Here is a 19,278-nt window from a genome sequence, read left to right as displayed (position 1 = left end):
GGGCCAGTCCCAGGCCTCTCAAGCCTCAGCTTGCCTTCCCTTTCAAGTCCTGGGGTAGGGAAGGAGAGCGGAGGACCCCTTCCAGCGCTTTATGATGACCATGCCCTGTCCTTGGAGAGAAGCCCCCTCCTTTCCTGTTTCTCTGAGGCAGTAAGAGCTCACTGCTACCCACAGTCCCAAAGGCCCACAAAAAAACAGTCACAGCCACATTCATGGGAAGTTGTGAGGATGTTTTGTTTGGTTGGTTTTGGTTGGGATGTTTTTAAAGAGCATCATATAGATATTTATATATATAAATTATCAATGTGGGGAGGGCAAGGGGCATACATCGCAAAGGGGGTGCGCACACGGGGACGGGGCAGGGGCAGCACACAATGCTACGCAAAACAGCCACATCTAACAGGTGAAATAATCACACCAACGGGGGCGGGGAGGAGTCGTGGCCACCGAGGATTGGGGCATAAGGGAAAAGGAAAACAGGGGACGAGGAAGAGGGACCTGGTCCAGGGCACTGTGCGCTTTCTATCCCCGCCCTCGCCATCTCCCCACCTCTGCACGCCGCCTTGGGGCTTGACCTTGTCTTCCCTCCCTCCCTCCCTCTCTCCCTCCCTCTGCCCAGCTCTAGAAGCCCTGCAAGTGAGCAGCGCGCGCCGCTCCTTGGCTCTGGGTGACAGGCCAGGAGGGCCCTCCAAGGTCCAGATGCAGGAGCCATGGGCACTCTCTTGATCAAAGTTCTACAGTGGCTTGTCGCTTTCCTTCTTCAGGTGACTAGGAGGGAGACAAAGCACAGGTCAGAGAAAGGAGGGCTCGGCCCTCCCCGGGCCCACCGCCTCCCCCTGATCCTGGTCTGGGGCAAGCACCTGTAGTAGTCCTCCTGGGCAGGAAGTGGCACGCTGTGCAGTGGGTGATGGGCGTGCAGCCACTGCTGCTGCTCCAGGGCCAGGCGCTGCAGCTCTGCAGACTGTGCGTGCATGGCCTGCAGCTGATGGGCCGCTGACATCGGGGCAGAAAGGGAGGCTGGCAGGTCCCGGTAAGGAGCAGCTGTGAACAGGGCGAGCGGGGAGGTGTGACTGTGCACCCTGAGCACTGGCCGTGGGCCAGGGGACAGCCAGCCGTGTTACGGAAAAGAGGAACCTGGCTGGAAAGCCTGTTAATCACCCGTCCTGCGCTCTGCCCACATGGGACTGACCCCTGGCTCCAGTCCCTGAGCCTCTCTTGGGCAGGATCTCAGCTCATTTGTCCCCAAGCCCCACCAGGCCCATCCCACTGCCTGGGTGCCTCCCTTCTGCCCTTCTCCTGTGAGAGCTTACCGAAGAGCTGGTGGCGAAGAACTTCGTTCTCGTGCAGAGGGTGAGGGAGAAGGGGGTTAGGCAGGGTCCCAGCTGGGTAGGGGATCCGGGTAAGGTGAGACCCCGAGGCCAGAGGGTCAATTAGAGGGTGCACCGAGGCAGAGGCTGGAGGGCAGAGAAGAGGAAAGTGTCACCAGGTGACAGGGTGAGGGGAGACCGAGAATAGGGTGAAGTGGTGAAAAGAGTCAAATTTGGGCAGAGATGGACACAAGGGGCATAAAGTAGAACACGGTTCTAGGGATGGGCAGAGGAGAGACTGCCAGGGAAGGGACAGATTACAGCTGCCAGAAGTGTCTGGGAAGGATAGATTGCTGTGGTGACAGGGAAGGTGTCAGTTTAGGAAAAGAGACCGAAGGAAGAGGTCAGGGGTGAATATGAGCGAAGTACAATGATACACAGGTAAGAAAGTGTCATAAACCCAATATACTTTTTTAAAAAGTAAATGTTCTAAAATGGATAATAAAAAACATTTTTAGAGGGAAAAGGGAGGAGGAGAGATTGGTTAGCAGTTAAGGTTCTTGCCTGCAAAGCCTACCGACCCATGTTGGACTCCCCATATCCCACATAAGCCAAATGCACAGGGACACGCGCACAAGGCGGCGCATGCATCTGGGGTTCAAATGCAGTGCCTGGAGGTCCTGGTGTGCCAATTATCTCCATCTCTCCCTCTCTCTCTCTCATTAAAAAAAAAAAAAGAGCAAAAGGCACTGGGCTGGGGAGAGCTGGCTCATCGGTTAAATAAGTTTTTAACAAAGCCTGACAGCCTAGGTTCCACTCCCCAGTACCCACGTAAGGCCAGATGCACAAAGTGGCACACGTATTTGGAGTTAATTTGCAGTGGCAAGAGGCCCTGCCATACTCATTCTCTCTTTCTCTCTGTCGCTCTCATAAACACATACTTCAAAAATAAGGGACAAGGCACAGGGAGTGCCAGGCAGTGGTCTGAGAAATAAGAATTATGGTGAGAGGATAGTAAAGTAAAACTCATTACTGCTTGTGGCGCACAAAACCAAAGATAGATAGATAGATACTGCCCTTTCTAGAAAGTTCCAAACCTACAGATAGGAAGCTGGAAGGGGAGGCTGGCAAGAAACAAGGTTTGAATCCAGGGCAACACCACCAGCATGTGAGGATCTTGGAGGAAGAGGACATGAAGACATGAAGGCGGCCCTTCAAAGCTCCAACTGGGGTGGGGAGGTGGGAGGGGCGGAATCTACCCCAGGGGTGGGTGCTAGACTGTGGACAGGCTGCTCTGAGAACACAGGCTGTGTGGCCCTGGCACGAGGTGGTCGAGAGAAATACTGGGCACGCAGTCTCGGGAGAGGGCCACAGCAGAACAGGAGGGAAGGGACAAGGGCCCCTGGGCGGGAGCAGGGCAGCAGAGGCCTCACCTGCGTGGATGGCATCCTGCTGGTGCAGATGAAGGTGAGAGTGGATGTGGGAGTGCTGGTGGTGATGGGGGGTCACGTTGAGCATCTGCAGCCGGGCCAGCGGGTCATTTCCCAGGGCCGCCACCCTTTCTGCGTGCTGCCTCTCGGCTGCCAGCCGCTCAGCATAAGACATGTCTGGACGCAGGGCTGGTCCAGCTGCCAGGGCCAGACGCTCTCGCTCCAGCGGCCCCAGGCTCGGATGGAAAGGGAAAGGATGCAGGCCGGGAGGGCCAGGCTGTAGGGCCAAGCCCCCGTGTCGGGGGAAGGGATCCAGGCCCGGCCCAGGGACCCCGTGTAGGGGCTCCAGCTCACTGGGCTTCACCTCAAAGCCGGGCTTGAGCCGGTCACGCAGGTCCCGTTCACGGGCTTCCCGCTCCCTCTCCCGGGCAGCTGGGTCACTGCTGTACAGGGCTGGAACGTTGTAACCCAGGAGCCCCGGGTCCACGGCCCCCAGGGGCACATAGAATGGGTGGTTGCGATTGCCAGGAGACATGACGTGAGGCCGGGCGTATTCACTGAGAGTGCGCAGGGCTGGAGTGTCAGGACCCAGGTAGGGCGGCACCGTGGCCACAGCGCTGCCTGGCTCAAATGGAGGCCGATGGGGCACTGGGCCCAGAGACGGGCACTCCACTGGGGCCCGGCCCTCCTGAGCCAACTTCTATGAAAATACAGGGTGGGGGAAAAATCAAAATGTCAATTAAGGGAGCAGCGGGTTACAGGTGTCCATCTAGCTCAGTAACTAAATGTCAAAATATCTCATCGGAGCCCTCCTACCAGTAGCCTACCCCCCCCTTCCAATATGTTCTTTCCGAGTTTTTTTTTGGGGGGGGAGGTTCGAGGTAGGGTAGCCCAGGCTGAACTGGAATTCATTATGGAGTCTCAGGGTGGCCTCGAACTCATGGCGCTCCTCCTACCTCTGCCTCCCGGGTGCTGGCACTAAAGGTGTGCACCACCACGCCAGGCCTGACTTTGTTTTCGAGACAGGCTCTCATGTAGCCCCAGTTAAGGGCCAATCAAGCCTCGAACCCTTCATGTAGCTGACTATTTGACAAGTAGAGCCTTTGACCCTCCTGCCTCTACTTGTCAAATATTCAGAATTATAGCATGCGGCACCACACCTGGATTAGTCTCTGCTCTCTTTTTCTCTTTTTTTGGTTTTTTCCAGGTAGGGTCTCGCTGTAGCCCAGGCTGGTCTGGAATTCACTATGCAGCCTCAGGGTGGCCTCGAACTCATGGCGCTCCCCCTGCCTCTGCCTCCCGAGGGCTGGCGTTAGGACTTGCTTTCCTTGACTCCGGGGCGCCCTCCCCGCCGGCCCCCGCGGCTCCTCCCGGCCGGCAGGGGGCGGCGGCACTCACCACGCTGCGCTCGAGCTCGCGCTCCTTCTCGCGCTCGCGCTCCTTCTCGCGCTCCCGCTCGCGCTCGCGCTCCTTCTCCTCGCGCGCGCGCTGCTCGGCCTCGCGCCGCACCTTCTCCAGCAGGTCGGCCCGCTTCTTGGCCAGCTTGGAGCCCTCCAGCGGCACGAAGTACAGGTCGCTGCGCGCGCACGAGTTGAAGCCGCGGTCCAGGTGCTTGTTGAACCTGCGCGAGGAGGAGGGCCGGGCCAACGGTGCCTCCCGGGAGCGCCCGGGGATCGCGGCCTGCGCCCCCGCCCGCCCGCCCCGCCGCGCCCGCTCACCTGGCGGACTGGCTGGCGTGGCTGGGCACGTCCACCACCTTGGGCGGGGGCGACGGGCTGCGGGCGGGCGGCACGGGGCTCTCGGGAGTCTCGAACTCCTCGGCGGGCTCCTGCTTGATCTGCGTGGCGCTCAGGGGGGGCCCCGAGGCCGGCGGAGGCAGCGAGGACCCGCTCGAGGGCCCTGCAGGAGGCAGGGGCCCGGGCCCCACGGAGGGTGAGCCCGGCTTGAAGGTTCCGGGGCCGGCTGGTGGGGAGGCACCCCGATAGCCCGGAGGAGTTCCTGTTCTGAAGGAGGGCGGTGACCCCGGCTTGTATCCTGGCGGGGTGGCTGTCTTGTAGGACCCCGGGGACGGGGCTCTCTTGTACTGCGGGGCCCCTGGCGGGGAGGCCGTTTTGTAGCCCGCGGGCGAGGAAGCCACGGTGGCAATGACGGTGGAAAGGGTAGCCGAGGAGGTGGTGACCGGCGGGGCGGGTGGGAAGGGGTAGGGCGGCCCCGGGGGGCCCTGAGATGGGGAGGGGTGTGAGCTTGGGTAGGGCGACTGAGAGCTGGAAGAGCTGCAGGCGGAGGAGACTGGGGGGCCACTGGGACCCGCCTGGCTGTAGGACGCCTGGCCGTGAGGTGGTGGCAGGTGCGCCGGCCCTGGCGGGTAGGGCCTCAAAGACCCCAGGGAGGGGGACATGGTGTAAGGATGGGCGTGGTGCGAGCTGCTGCCCTCCATGGGGTGGGGGTACGCCCCAGGGGGCGGGGGCCCAGAGTTCCCGTGTTGCGGCTGCTGCTGGTGGTGGTGGTGATGTGTTGGGGCTGGTGGGTGGGCCGACTGGCCCCCAGAGGCCGGGAAGGGGCCTGGGTGTGCACTGCTGTTGGCCATGAGGCGCCCATAGGGAGGTGGAGGGGGTCCCTGACTCCACACGGCCTGGGATGGAAGCGAAGGCTGAGTGTACTTGGGTGGCTGGTTGGCCACAGACAGGCTTGTTGGGGGAGGGAAGGAGTGGGGATAACTGGGCAACGCCTGGGAAGCTGGGTACTGGGAGGAGGAGGAGGAGGAGGAACTGGAAGAGGCCACCGCGGAGCTACTGGAGGATGGATAGGAGTACCGCATCGGGGGTGCGGGGACCGAAGAGGAAGAAGCGGGGGGCAGGGGATGGGGCGAGGGGGCCAAAGCGGGGCCCTTCTCTGGGCCAGGAGGAAGTCCACTCATGCCCTGCCCCATGGCATGGGGAGAGGGCAGATGCCCAGGGACTGGCTGGGCGCCCAAGCCGGGAGGAGAAGCTGAGGCATTGTTGAGGGGTCTCAGGGCAGGTGGAGGAGGCAGGTTTGGTGTCACATGGGGGAAGGTGGCTGGTGGTGGAGCGGAGGAGAGGTTCCCACCACCCACTGGAGTATTAAGTGGCTTTGCTGAGGGAGCCCCACTAGCCCCAGAACTGGACATTGAAATGGGGGTAGTGGGTGGGGGGTGCTGCTTGCCTCCACTAGGAGGACCTACTGAAGAGGTAGCCACTCCGCCTTTGGAACCTATTTGGGGTCCAGACAAAACTCCACCAGCCCCCCCAGGATAGAGCTGTGGGTGAGGGGGAGGGGCTCCAGGAGGAGCCTGGAACATTCGAGATGTGGGGGGCTCCATTGGAGCATGATACCCAGTGGGTGTCACAGAAGGATGGCCTTCAAATCCAGGCTCTGGCTGTCGGGGAGTGCTGTCTGTTGGTGGAGGGGAAGGAGGAAAGAGTGGAGGAGGGTGGAAGGGGCGAGCTGGGCCCTGCGACAGGCCGGAAGAAGAATCGGAGTCATTCTCAACGCTCCCAGGGCTGTAGATGCTGGGGGACGTGCTGCGGTTGTCCTGGTCTATATCTCTAGGGTCACTGCTGCCATCATCGTTGAGGCTTCGCCCATCCAAACTGTCCAGATCCGAGGGAGACTGTGGTCGAGGGAGTTCCTGCTATAGAGGGAAGAAGGCTATATTTTCCTCTCCCTGCTTCGCCAAGATCAGGGGCCTCTTTGCACAATCATCTTGCAATGCTGCTGTGTGGCGGTGTGAAGGTATCCTGCTCAAGCCCACCTTCTGCCATCTAGGGTCGGCCAGACGCTAAGTGCTCCCTAGCAGCTAGCTTAACTCCCTAGTCTAACCCTGATCTTTCTTGTGTCTATCTCAGAATACCTCCTTGTCCATCCATAGCTGAATATAGATCCCTCTTAGCCTTTCACATGGACCCGCTCATCTCATTGATCCATTTAGCTATATTTTATTTTTATTTATTTGAAAAGCGAGAGGGGTGGGACACAGCCTGCAGCCACTGCAAACTCTGGATGTGTGCACCACCATGTGCATCTGGCCTAACCGCGGCCACTGCAAAACTAAGCTTGGGTCCTTAGGCTTTGCAGGCAAACGCCTTTCTCTCCACCCCACCCCCCACATACACCTTTTTTTTTTTTCTTTTTCTATTTACTTATTTTTTGATTTTCCCGAAATAGGGTCTCACTAGCTCAGGCTGATCTGGAATTCACTATGTAGTCTCAGGGTAGCCTGGAACTTGTGGTGATCCTCCTAAATGCTGGGATTAAAGGTGTGACCACCATGCCTGGTCCCTCTTTTCTTTTATGAACTCCAGACCCTTGTGCCACGTTGGGCATCTGGCTTACATGGGTCCTGGGGACTTGAACATGGGTCCTTTGGCTTTGCAAGCAAGCGCCCTGACCACTAAGCAATCTCTCCAGCCCATCTTTGTTTCTTTATTGGGGTAGGGGTGGTTTTGAAGGTAATGTCTTGTTCTAGACTAGGCTGACCTGGAACTCACTCTGTAACCACAGGCTGGCCTCAAACTTACCCCAGCCTCCCAAGTATTAGGATTAAAGGTGTATGCCATCACACCAAGCTTGAGGGTCTTTTTTTTCTTAAGCTCTTACAAATACTATTTTTTTGAGACAGGGTGTCATATAGCCCAAGATAGCCTAACTGTGTAGCCACAGATGATGGCTTTGAACTTCTGATCTACCTGCCAGCTGCTGAGTGCTAAAGTTACAGGCATACACCACCATGCCATTTTATGAGGTGCTGGGGATCAAACCCAGGGCTTGCTGCATAGTAGCCAAGCACTCTATCTGCTGAGCCACATTCCCAGCCCCACTTCTGCATCTTCTTTGTGATTGCTCCTTCCATGAAAGACATGTAATAACAACCCCCCTTCCAACTCTTGGGCCCTGCCTAGCCATTTACTGCCCCAACCAACCCCTTCAAGATCTGCCTGCCATGCTGCAGCCAGGACCGCTTTAATAAGCAGAGATAGAACTCTAGTATTGCAGCTGAATCCAAAGTGGGAACAGTCTGAAAGGAAGGTTGGGGAAAGAACAGTCAGAAACAAGTCAGGACAGCTACAAGGTCTCCCACCTCAGTTTTGGTCTTTTTGGGTGCATTGGTCTCCTCACTTTCACTCTCTGAGATCTCCTCACCTCGGCCCTGCTTGTTGACCCTTGGGGTGGAGGCTTCCTCTACTCGAGCCTTCTGTTAGAGAGAGAACATTCCTGTCTTCAATCTCCCAGGCCTCCACCGCCATTGATGAAATCCCCCACAGCACACCCCTCAGCCCCTGCACCCAGACATGTGCAGGGACCGGACCGAATACCTTGGCTGTCTGCCTGGACTTCTCAGCTTTGCCATCACTGCTGGACGTGCTAACCCCTCCAGGGGAGGCCCGGCCCCTTGATCTCAGTTCTTCCCGGGGCCCAGGGGCCTCTTTCTTCCGTCCACTCCTCATTGACATCTGATGGAGGAGAGGCAGGAAATGGTTTTCACACTGTACCTAACTTGATGGTGCATGCTCTGTTCTTCTCTAGGACCTTCCTCCTAGCTCCCTGCCCTCATCTTGCACACACTCAGTAGCTGTCACTCACTGAGTCTTTATTCTGTCGTGTCTTCATTCTTCAGGCTGTGGAGACCCCATTCTCCTCTGCCTGGGCAGCTGAATCCAGAAAGTTCTCCGCTCCACCCCAGGCTTCCCACAGCTATGGCCTGGGAAGCTGGACTGTGGTGGTAGACAGGTGGACTTGCAGGATCAGTTTTCAGTGGAACCTGTCAGGAGAGACCATCAGCATGTTCAGTTGGAGCAGAGCATGAGGGACTGAGCAAGCAGCCAACGCTAAGCTTAGGCCAAGGAGGACACACGCCACAGGCCACCTCAGCTATCAGGTAAAGGAAATTCTGCCCACAATATAATCTCTTTCATATGTACCTATGAGCCTTAATCCAGGAGACAGATTTACCACTTAAAATCCCTCAAGAATGTCTGTGGTCAGGCATGGCAGTGCACTCCTGTAATGCTAGCATTCCGAAAAGGCTGCGGGAGGAGAACCAGAAACTCAAGCCCAGCCTGAGCTGCACAGCAGAATCCTATCTCGGGGGGGGGGGGGGGGGGCGTGAATTCCAGAGCACAAAGAAATAATGCTCAAGTGTTAACTTACTAGCTTCTTGATATCAAGGCTTTGCATAATGATTGCAAGTGACATTACCAACAAGACCTGAAAGGTAGGACACACAGGTGAGGGACCTGAGGCTCACAGACCTTGACTGTGAGTTGCCCCTCCCACAGGGAGGTGGCGATGGCAAAGAAGAAACCAGGCTCTCAGCGCTCTGAGTTCAAAGCTGGGTTCTGCACATTGGGGGGATTCTCAGAAGGCCTCGCTCAGTCACAGAGACCCAAGTCCTCTCACACGGGAGACGGAAGACCCTCCCCTCCCCATGCTAGCACAGACAGGCAGAGCCTCACACACTGCAACCCGAGTCTAGTATCTGAAAACTGGAACTTGGTTAGTTCTGCTGGCCTTCCATATCCAGCCTCAGCCAACTGCAGATTAAAACATGTGGGAGGAAAAATTCCAGAAATTTCCAAACAATAAAACTTGAACTAGGCGTGGTGGTGCACGCCTTTAATCCCAGCACTTGGGAGGAAGAGGTAGGATCACCATGAGTTCAAAGTCACCTGAGACTCCATAGTGAATTCCAGGTTAGCCTGAGCTGTAGTGAGACCCTATCTTGACGAAAACTAAGCACTTGCGTCTGTCCCCTTGCCAAGGCCACCTACAAGAGTGAAACAGGACACTGCCTGCTGCAACTTCCTGCTGAGACAGGACAGGTCCCTGCGCAGCCATGCTCGTCTTAGCCTTTCACCGCTCCCTCGCACACTGTGGAGCTGGGTCTGTGACAGTGGCTTGCCTTTGTTCTGAGCAACTACAGACTCTTTGCAGAGCACTTAGATCATATTAGTTACCACACATGATCTGGAGATGGCTTTTTTTTTTTTTTTTTCTTTCTTCAAGATAGTCTCAGAGGCCAGGCATGGTGGCACATGTCTTTAATCCCAGCACTCGGGAGGCAGACGTAGGAGGATCACTGTGAGTTCAGGCCACCCTGAGACTACAAAGTGAATTCCAGGTCAGCCTGGGTAGAGTGAAACCCTACCTCAAAAAAAAAAAAAAATAAATAAATAAATAAATAAATAAAAAATAGTCTCAGTATAGCCCAGGCTGGCCTCAAACTCACCCCTACCTCAGCCTCCCAAGTGCTGGGATTATAGATGTGAGCCACCTTGCCTGACCATATTTACAGAGTTTTAAGTCTACCTATACCTAGCAAGAGATAAATGGGTACTGGATATTCTCATATACCTCTGTCTCCATTGCCAACTGTTACCATTTGTGTATATGTATGTGTGTGTGCATAAGCCAGATGAACAAGACGGTGGCACACAAATCTGGAATTTGTTTCCAGTGGCTGGAGGTGTACCCATTCTCCCTCTTTCTCAAAAAAATAAATAAAAAATTAAAAACTAGCAGCAGCACACCAGTTTCTTTCCTGTGGGGGTTCTGGATAGACCTCAGGCCCTCATGTTCGCAGAGCAGAGCAAATATTTTACTGACAGAGCTGTCTCCCCTGCCCATTTCTTTTTCCTTTGCATTTTCTTGACCCAGTCTCATGCAACCCGGGCTGCTTTGAACTCCGTGGACTGGATCTTCCTGCCGGTGCCTCCTGAGTGCTGGAGATCAAATTCAGAGCCTCATGCTTGCTAGACAAGCATGCCACCAACTGAGCAACAGCCCCAGCCCACTAGGTGTTGACATTGTTCGTTAAAGTTCAAGTAAGCCATTCCATTGGTTTTGTTTTGTTTTTCAAGGTAGGATCTCTCTGTAGCCCAGGCTGACCTGGAATTCACTATGTAGTCTCAGGGTGGCCTCGAACTTACAGCCTCCTACCTCTGCCTCCCAAGTGCTGGGATTAAAGGCATGCGCCCCCACACCCAGCTTTCTTGTTAACTTTTTTAAAAAATTATTTTTCTTTTTATTCAAACTCACAGTGATCCTCCTACTTCTACCTCCCAAGTGCTGGGATTAGAGTGCACCACCATGCCTGGCTTCCATTTTTATTTTTTAAACTTAAGTTATTTGCACATGGTTTTTGAGGTAGGGTCTCACTGGCCTGGAATTCACTGTGTATTCTCAGAGTGGCCTTGAACTCACAGTGAGCCTTCTACCTCTGCCTCCTGAGTGCTGGGATTAAAGGAATGCACTACCACATCCAGCTCACATCAGCTTTTTTTTTTAACATTTAAAAATTTATTTATTTTAGAAAGAGAAAGAAATAGAGAGATATAAAATGAGATAGAGAAATAGGCAGAAAGAAAGAATGCGTGCACCTGGGCCTCCAGCCACTTCAAATAAACTTGAGATGCATGCGCCCCCTCGTGCATCTGGCTTATGAGGGTCCCAGGGAATTGAACCTGGGTCCTTCGGCTTTGCAGGCAAGCACTTTAGTCACTAAGTCATCTCTAGCCCCTCACATCATTTTTATAAGGGTGCTAGGAATTTGAACTCACTTCAAACTCAGGTTGGTAAGACTTTACATGCAAGTATCTCTAACAGCTGAGCCATCTCTCCAACCCTGATTATTGACTCTTAACCTACTGAACTTCAGCAGGTCTTTTCTGAAAGTACACTTATTTGTGTGTGGGGGGGGGTGGGTAGAGGCACCAAGGTCTTTGCCACTAACTGCAGACTCAGATGGACACATGCGCCACTTGGTGTTCAGCTTTATGGGATCACACTGGGGTCGCAGGCTTTGCAAGCAAGCACCTTTGGATTGTGTTTGTTTGCTTTTATGAGACAAGAGTTTCAAGTGCTGGCATTACAGGCACACACCAGGTTCAGTAAATCGTCTTGAATTAACTGCTGCTCACAGAATAAATTTGCCCACCCATTCTGGGAGATCTGGGTAAATGATATTTTCACATTCTATAACACATTTTCCCCAAGGAAGATAGAGTAATTACTACTTCTCACTCCTATTGAACCATACTGAAACAGGCAATGAGGAATGAGTGTAATCTTTCCAAGATCTTGTATTTAAAAATCACAAAATAAAAGCCAGGCATGGTCGCACATACCTTTAATCCCAGCACTTGGGGGGCCAAGGTAGGAGGATCGCTGTGAGTTCAAAGCCAGCCTGAGACTACATAGTGACTTCCAGGTCATGGGCTAGAGCAAAATCCTACTTGAAAAACCAACAATATTAAAAAACAAAAAAAATCACAAAATAAGCCAGGTGTGGTAAGCATTTAGAAGGCAGAAAGAAGCAAGAGGACTGTTATGACTTTAAGGCCAGCCTTGGAACTGCAGAGTGAGTACCAGGTCAGCCTGGGGTTAAAGGGAGGATCTGCCTTGAAAAAACAATAACAACAACAACAAAAACAACTAATAAAATGGGACAGAGCCCCAGGTCTGAACTTCGCCCATTCTCTCTCTCTCTCTCTCTCTGCCTCTTTCTCTCTCAAATAAATAAATAAAATATATTTAAAAAAACTAAGGCTGGTGAGATGGCTCAGAAGCTAATGGCATTTGCTTGCAAGCCTGACAGCCCAGGTTGAATCCCCAGTACCCACATAAAGCCAGATGCACAAAGTGGTGCATGCATGAGTTCATTTGCAGTGGCAAGGGGCCCTGGTGCACCCATATTCCTTATTATTTATCATCCATCCATCTTTCCCTGCTTGTGAATAGTAAATTTAAAAAATAAATAAGCTGGGTGTGGAGAGATGGGTTAGTGGTCAAGACACTTGCCTGCAAAGCCGAAGGACCCAGGTTTGATTCCCTAGTACCAATGCAAAGACAGGTGGCACATTTGTCATTTGCAGTGGCTAGAGATCCTGGTGTGCCCATTCTCTTTCCTCTCTCTCTTAATAAAACATTAAAAGTACATAGTATAATTTATCTATACATAAAGTACTAAGCACTGGGGCAGGGCGGTATACGCACATAATCTAAGCACTTGGCAAGTGGAGGCAGGAGGAGGAGTTTAAGACCAGCCTAGGTCACAAGATCCTGTCTCTAAATAAATAAGTAAAAATACTATTAACAGTGGTGATGCAAAGGCAGGAGGATTACTGTGAGTTCAAGGTCAGCTTGAGAGCACATAATGAATTCCAGGCCAGCCTAGGCTAGAGCAAAACCTACCTCCAAAAACCAAACAAAACTATAAACAAAAAGACCCAAAATGTCCAAAGAACATGACCAAACAAAACAAAAATGGCAAACAACAAAAGCACAATAGGGCTGGGGGGATGGCCCACAGGTTAAAGGCCCTCGCCCACAAAGCCTGGCCACCTGGGTTCAGTCCCCCGGGCTCGTGTAAGGCATGATGCGATGCACAAAGTGGCGCATGCATCCAGAGTTTGCTTGTGATGATGAAGGGCCCTGGTGTACCCATGCACACTCTCTTTTTCTCTCAAATAAGTATAATAATAAAAACAAAAACCAGGTCTGGAGAGCTGGCTCAGCAGTTAAGGCACTTCCCTACAGAGCCTCATGGCCTGGGTTTGATTCCCCAGTACCCATGTAAAGCCAAAGGCACAAAGTGGCACATACATCTGAAGTTTATTTGCAGTGGCTAGAGGCCCTGGTGCACCACATTCATGTATTTTTCTCTCTCTCCCCTTGCAAATAAATAAATATAAATATTTTTTAAAACACAACGAAGATGACTGGTATACCTTTGCCAGCCCTCCTATGTAAGAGCGCCCATATCCATCCCATCACAAAACCTGCCACCAAATCAAGTGAGAGTTAAGGGTGGGCTTAGCAGTTAAGTTGCTTACCTATAAAGCCAGAGGACCCACATTTAGTTCCCCAGCACTCATGTAAAGCCAGAAGCACGTGGGATCACATATGTCTGGAATTTGTTGGCAGTGGCTAGAGACCCTGGCATGTCCATTCTCTCCCTCTCTCTTTCTGTCTCTGCTTGCAAAAAGTAAATAAAAATAGGGAGGGGGGAGAAACAATGGAGAGTAGAGTTGTGAAGGGGAAGGCAAAGGGGAAGGAAAGTATCATGGTTTATTGTCTATAATTATGGAAGTTGAGCTCGAATAAATCTTTTGCCTATAATTATGGAAGTTGTCAATAATTAAAACACAGGGCATGATGGCACATGTCTTTAATCCCAGCACTCGGGAGGCAGAGGCAGGAGGACCAGTTCAAGGCCACCCTGAGACTAGTGAATTCCAGGTCAGCCTGGGCTAGAGTGAGATGCTACCTCAAAAAAACCAAAAAAAAGAAAAACTTTTTAAGAGTTAAGAAACTGGGTGTGGTGGTGCACATCTTTAATCCCAGCATTTGGGATTAGTAGGTGGATCACTGTGAGTTCGAGGCCATCCTGAGAGTACATAGAGAATTCCAGGTCAGCCTGGGCTAGAGAATGTGACCCTACCTTGCAACCCCCTCCAAAAAATGTGTAGGGATCCTGGCTTAGCAGTTAAGGGGCTTGTTAAGTAAGTTGTTAAGTAGCGAAGCCTAAGATCTCATATTCAACTCTCCAGGTCCCATGTTAGCCAGAAGCACAAGATGGCACATGTGTCTAGAGTTTGATTACAGTAGCTGGAGGGCCTGGCACAATTCTCATTCTCTCTCTCTCTGATAAAAAAAAATAATAATATAAAAAAGAGTTGAGCCAGGTGTAGTGGCACATGCCTTTAATCCCAGCAGTCGGGAGGCAGTGAGTTTGAGGCCACCCTGAGACTACATAGTGAATTCCAGGTCAGCCTGAGATCGAGTGAGGCCCTACCTTGAAAAAAAAAAAAAAAAAAGTTAAGGGATCTAAAAGGTTAGAAAAATATAGAAAGGTACTTTGGAAAATACAGCAATCACAGTGTGTATCTCCTATATTTATTTATTTATTTTTAATATTTTTTTGAGAAAGACGGGGGCGGGGAGAGAGAGAATGGATGTGCCAGGGCCTCTAGCCACTGCAAATGAACTCCAGATGTATGCCCCACCTTGTGCATCTGGCTTTATGTGGGTCCTGAGGAATGGAACCTGGGTCCCTTGGCTTTGCAGGCAAGTAATCTTAATCACTAAGCCATCTCTCCAGTTGAAATCTGATAAAATGTGCAGTGCTTAGCTTTGAAGGAGAAAAGCTCTCTTCAAAGGGGAGGTAATCCCTAGGATAGGGAACGGCAGGGGAGGGCTGGGGTTGGACTGCAGGTGAATTTCTGAGGTTGCTGAGCTGCACTCCCTCTTGCCTCGCAGACAGTTCCTGCAAGGAACATTTCTAGAGTGCCTCATGTATTCCTGGGACACACTGAACACCCTTGTAATCTCACTGCAAAGAGGAAGACCAAACTGGGAAGGTGGAAAATGAGAACATTGAAAAGAGCCCCTAAGGAAGAACAGGAAAAGAAGTGGGCAGTGGGGCTGGAGAGATGGCTCAGCGGTTAAGACACTTGCCTGCAATGCCTAACAACCCGGATTTGATTCCCCCAGACGCACAAGGGGGCGCACGCGTCTGCAGTTTGTTTGCAGTGGCTGGGGAACCTGGTGCACCCATTTCTCATTTTTCACTGTTTCTCACTTTGCAAATAAATTTTTAAAAATTTCTTTCAAGTGGGAATTGGGCTGGAGAGATAGCTTAGCAGTTAAGACGCTTGCCTGCAAAGCCAAAGGACCCACATAAGCCAGATGCAGAAAGTGGTACATGTGTCTGTAGTTCGTTTACACCAGCTGAAGGCCCTAGCACCCCAAATTCTCTCTGTCTCTTTATCTGCCTCTTTTTCTTTCTCAAATAATAAATAAAATAAATGAATTAACTGAAAAAAAATTAAGTGGGGAATAGCCCACTTTAAAAAAAAAAACAGGGCTGGAGAGATGGCTCAGCAGTTAAGGTGCTTGCCTGCTAAGCCTAAGGACCCAGGTTCAATTCTCAAGATCCCACGAAAGCCAGATGTACATGGTGGCACATGCGTCTGGAGTTCATTTGCAGTGGCTAGAGGCCCTGGCACGCCCATTCCCTCTCTATCTCTCCCCCTACCCCTTGTCTCAAATAAATAAATTAATTAAATAAATAAAAATAAAGGAACACAAGCCAGGCGTGATGGCGCACACCTTTAATCCCAGCACTTGGGAGGCAGAGGTAGGTGGATCGGCCTTTTAGTTCAAGGCCACCCTGAGACTACAGAGTGAATTCCAGGTCAGCCTGAGCTACAGTGAGACCCTACCTTGAAAAGCCAAAAAAAAAAGAAAGAAGAAACACAGCTGAGTGTGGTGGCACACGCCTTTGATTCCAACACTTGGGAGGCTGACGGAGGACAGCTGTGAGTTTGAGGCCGGCCTGAGACGACATAGTGAATTCCAGGTCAATCTGGGCTAGAGCAAGACCCTACCTTGAAAGAACGAAAAGAAGAGTGGGGATGGAGGATGTGGCTCAGTTGTCTAGCATGCATGCATTCCTGATTTGGTCCTCAGCACTGAATGAAACCAGGGATGAAGCCAGGCATGGTGGGGTCGGCCTTTAAGTAAGAGGACCCTTGTGAGTTCGAGGCCAGTCTGGCACTACAGAGTGAGTTCCAGGTCAGCCTGGGCTACAGTAAGACCCTACCTTGAGGAAAAAAAAAAAAAACAGAAACAGGGATGGTGGTCAGGCCTGTAATCCCAACACTTGGGAAGTGGGAAGCAGGAAAACCAGATGTTCAAGGTCATCCTCAACTACTTTAAAAAAGACTCTCTCAAATAAATTAACTAGTCTTTTAAAAACCAAAATATACGGGGCTGGAGAGATTGTTTATCAGTTAAGGCCTACAAAGCCAAAGGACCCAGGTTTGATTCCACAGTACCCACATAAAACCAGATGCACAATGTGGCGCATGCATCTGGAATTTGCAGTGGCTAGAGGCCCTGACATGCCCATTCTATCATCTCTCAAATAAATATATTTTTTAAATTAATGAACAAATATGAGATAAACATCACAAGGAGCCTGGCCAAGTCACGGGCTCACTGGGGAGAGCACAGACCAACCCCCAGAGCCACCCTCACCTATCACGAGTGTGGCGAGTTCAGCCATTTCTACAAAGCCAGGAAACTAGAAGGCCCCAAAGGTGAGTTGAATGGAGGGGTCACCCTAGCATCTGAGAAAGAGAAGGGATGCTCAGGAAGAGAGGCTGAAAGAGGAGCTGACGTTTAAGAAAATACAAGAATAGGGCTGGAGAGCTGGCTTAGTAGATAAGGCCCTTGCCAGCAAAGCCTAAGGACCCAGGTTCAATTCTCCAGATCCTACATAAGCCAGGTGTACAAGATGGCACAGGCGTCTGGAGCTCGTTTGTAGTGGCAAGAGGCCCTGGCGTGCCCATTCTCTTTTCCTCTCTCTAATAAGTAAAAATAAAACGTTATGAAAAAACACAAGAATGGTACAAAGAAGCCAAGACTGAGTACAAAACATTAAAGGCAGGACAGGCCAGAAAAAGCTGCCCATAGATGCCATAACTTGCTTTTTGTTTTTGTTTGGTCCTAGGGATCAAACTCACGGCCTGTGCAGGCTAGGAAAGCAGACCACTATCCAGGCCCAGGATGGTGTAACTTGAACAAAAGCATGTTCATCCTTGACCTTATACTTGGGTAGCGAGACTTGTAGAAATGACCTGTCCCTAACATGTCTACCTAGTCTCACAAAGTGCTAGACTGAAAGGGATACGCCTCCTTATGAAACCCCACTCAAGACATCAGAAAACACCCTCCAGAATCCAGCGAAAAGCCTGCAGGACAGCCACGGCTGGGCCCAAATGACAATGCTCACCCCCCCCCCCCACACACACACCTACTGGACGTCCCACTGGATCACTACCGTGGCAACAAAATGGGGGGGGGGGAGTGTCCCTCAAGAGACCATCCCAGGGGTCCACTTGGCAGCCACTGTTACCACCTCAGTTGCCAAAGCAACTCCTACCTCCGTACAGTAGTACCCTGGGGAAGGGAGTTTAAGGGTACCTGCCCCGGGCACAAAGGGAGCCTTGGAGGAGGCCTCCCCAACGGAGAGTAGAAGGGCAGGCGTGGGTAAAGGTGGAGGTCACAACTCTGGATGCCTGTGAGGTTGCACAATTCTCTGTTCTCCATCCGCCCAGAAGTCCTTTCTTCCTAATTCTCCCCGGCGTGCTCAGGGCCACCCCGCTGGCCCTCACTGGCCCTGCCTCACGAAGTACGAGGTGCAGGATCGGAAAACGGGGCCAGAGGGGGCCTGGAGTAGGCAAGGGGACCGAGTCACAAAAGATACGGCTTTCCCGTTTGCACGCCAGGAGACGTCCAGCTGCTCGGAGATGGGCTTCCCTCGGCCCCTTCCGAGCCGATCCTCCGTTCCCCCGGGCTCAACCCCCTCCCTGGGCAGCGGCGATCCTTCCGCCTACCACACCCCTCGCCGGTCCCCACTTCCCTCCCTAACACCCGCCAGCGAGCCCGGGCTCCGGGCCCGGGGCTTCTCCCGGAGCCCGCCCGCCCGCCCCGGCCCCTCCCGCGCTCGGTCTTCGCCGCGACCCCCCCCGCAGCATCCCGGGTCCCTCCGCTCCTCCTCGGGGTCCCGGCCCCAGCGGCCCTCCTCCCTCGGTCCCTCGCCCCGGCCGAGGCGCCGGCGCCGGCCCCACCCCCAGCCCGCGGCCTCGGCCCGCGGAGCCCGCAGTGAGGGAACGCGCCGGGGAAAATAACAAATGGAGGCGGCGGCGGCGGCGGCGGCGGGAGAGGGACTGGCGGGTGGGGGCGGGGTGGGAGCCGCGGGCCGGGGCCAGGGCCGGGGCCGGGGCCGGGCGGGCCAGCATCCCGCGGGCCGGGCCCGAGCTGCCGCAGACCTTACCTGCTCGCGCTCGGGACGGCTGGTCCGGGCGTCCGGGCTGGGCGCCTCCCGGGGACGGCGTCGGCCGCTCCCCGCCGCGCTCGCTCGCTCTCTCTCTCTCTCCCCCCGCGGGCGGCTTCAGTCGCCGCGGCGGCGGCGGCGGCGGCGGCCCCGACCCCCCCGCAGGGCGGCCCCCATGCCCCGCTCCCCGCCCGGCCCCGATCGCCCGCCCGCCCGCCCCGCCGGCTGCAAATCCTGCCGGCGCCCGCGTCCGCGCTCCCCACCCGGCGCCGCCGCCCCCGCCGCTCGCTCGCCCGCCCGCCCCCGCGCCCCGCCGCCCTCGGCGCGGCTCCCTGCGGCCGCGCCCGTCCCCGCCGCCCCTCGCCGCTCCCCGAGCCCTGCGCGGCCCCCAAGCGCTCCCGGCACAAGGCCCCGGCCCGGCGCGGGGCTGCGGGCGGGCGGGCGGGCGGGCTGGGCGGCGCGTCGGGCGGCTCGCACAGGAAAGCGGACGGCGGAGGGAGGGCGCTCGGGAGAGGGGGATGGGAGAAGGGAGGAAGCGGGAGAAGGAGGGCGCGCAGGGGAACGGAGGAGAGGGGCCGGCGGGGAGACGGGCGAGGGGGAGGGAGCGCGGGCGGGCGAGATCGGGAAGGGGAGGCGCCGGGCGCGCCGGCCCCGGGCGCGGGGGCGCGGGAGGCTCCCCGGG

The 19,278-nt window shown here is 54.0% G+C and overlaps 1 protein-coding gene across 3 annotated transcripts; it reads right to left on the bottom strand.

Annotated features, from left to right (window-relative positions):
- Positions 1-209: 209 nt before the first annotated feature.
- On the bottom strand, positions 210-18,712 carry Atn1 (atrophin 1). 3 transcript variants are annotated; one of them, XM_045139617.1, is made up of 10 exons: positions 18,597-18,712; positions 8,339-8,516; positions 8,071-8,208; positions 7,836-7,949; positions 4,456-6,389; positions 4,136-4,358; positions 2,741-3,437; positions 1,311-1,454; positions 861-1,041; positions 210-768 (listed from the first exon to the last, which is right to left on the bottom strand). In XM_045139617.1, the coding sequence occupies exons 2-10, from the start codon at positions 8,363-8,365 to the stop codon at positions 735-737; spliced, it is 3,492 nt and encodes a 1,163-aa protein (XP_044995552.1). In that variant the 5' UTR covers positions 8,366-8,516; positions 18,597-18,712; the 3' UTR covers positions 210-734. The 3 variants fall into 3 exon arrangements, with proteins under 3 accessions (XP_044995552.1, XP_044995553.1, XP_044995551.1); XM_045139618.1 differs by lacking the exon at positions 18,597-18,712 and adding an exon at positions 17,744-17,961 and having other exon boundaries at positions 4,456-6,386; XM_045139616.1 differs by lacking the exon at positions 18,597-18,712 and adding an exon at positions 17,744-17,958.
- Positions 18,713-19,278: the final 566 nt, after the last annotated feature.

This window comes from Jaculus jaculus, chromosome 23 (genome assembly GCF_020740685.1).
Source record: "Jaculus jaculus isolate mJacJac1 chromosome 23, mJacJac1.mat.Y.cur, whole genome shotgun sequence".
Lineage (NCBI taxonomy): Eukaryota > Metazoa > Chordata > Mammalia > Rodentia > Dipodidae > Jaculus > Jaculus jaculus.
The sequence above is the reverse complement of the archived record's forward strand: the minus strand, read 5'-3'. Positions and strand labels throughout refer to the sequence as shown.

Bases quoted from the DNA above. Each gene is read 5' to 3' on its own strand.
- Atn1 (XM_045139617.1), bottom strand. From the start codon at position 8,365: ATGAAGACACGACAGAATAAAGACTCA. The intron at 6,390-7,835 runs GTGGGAGACCTT...TTCCCTCTATAG, and splicing joins CCAAAAAGACCAAAACTGAG to CAGGAACTCCCTCGACCACA. The intron at 769-860 runs GTGCTTGCCCCA...TCTCCCTCCTAG, and splicing joins GCCCAGGAGGACTACTACAG to TCACCTGAAGAAGGAAAGCG.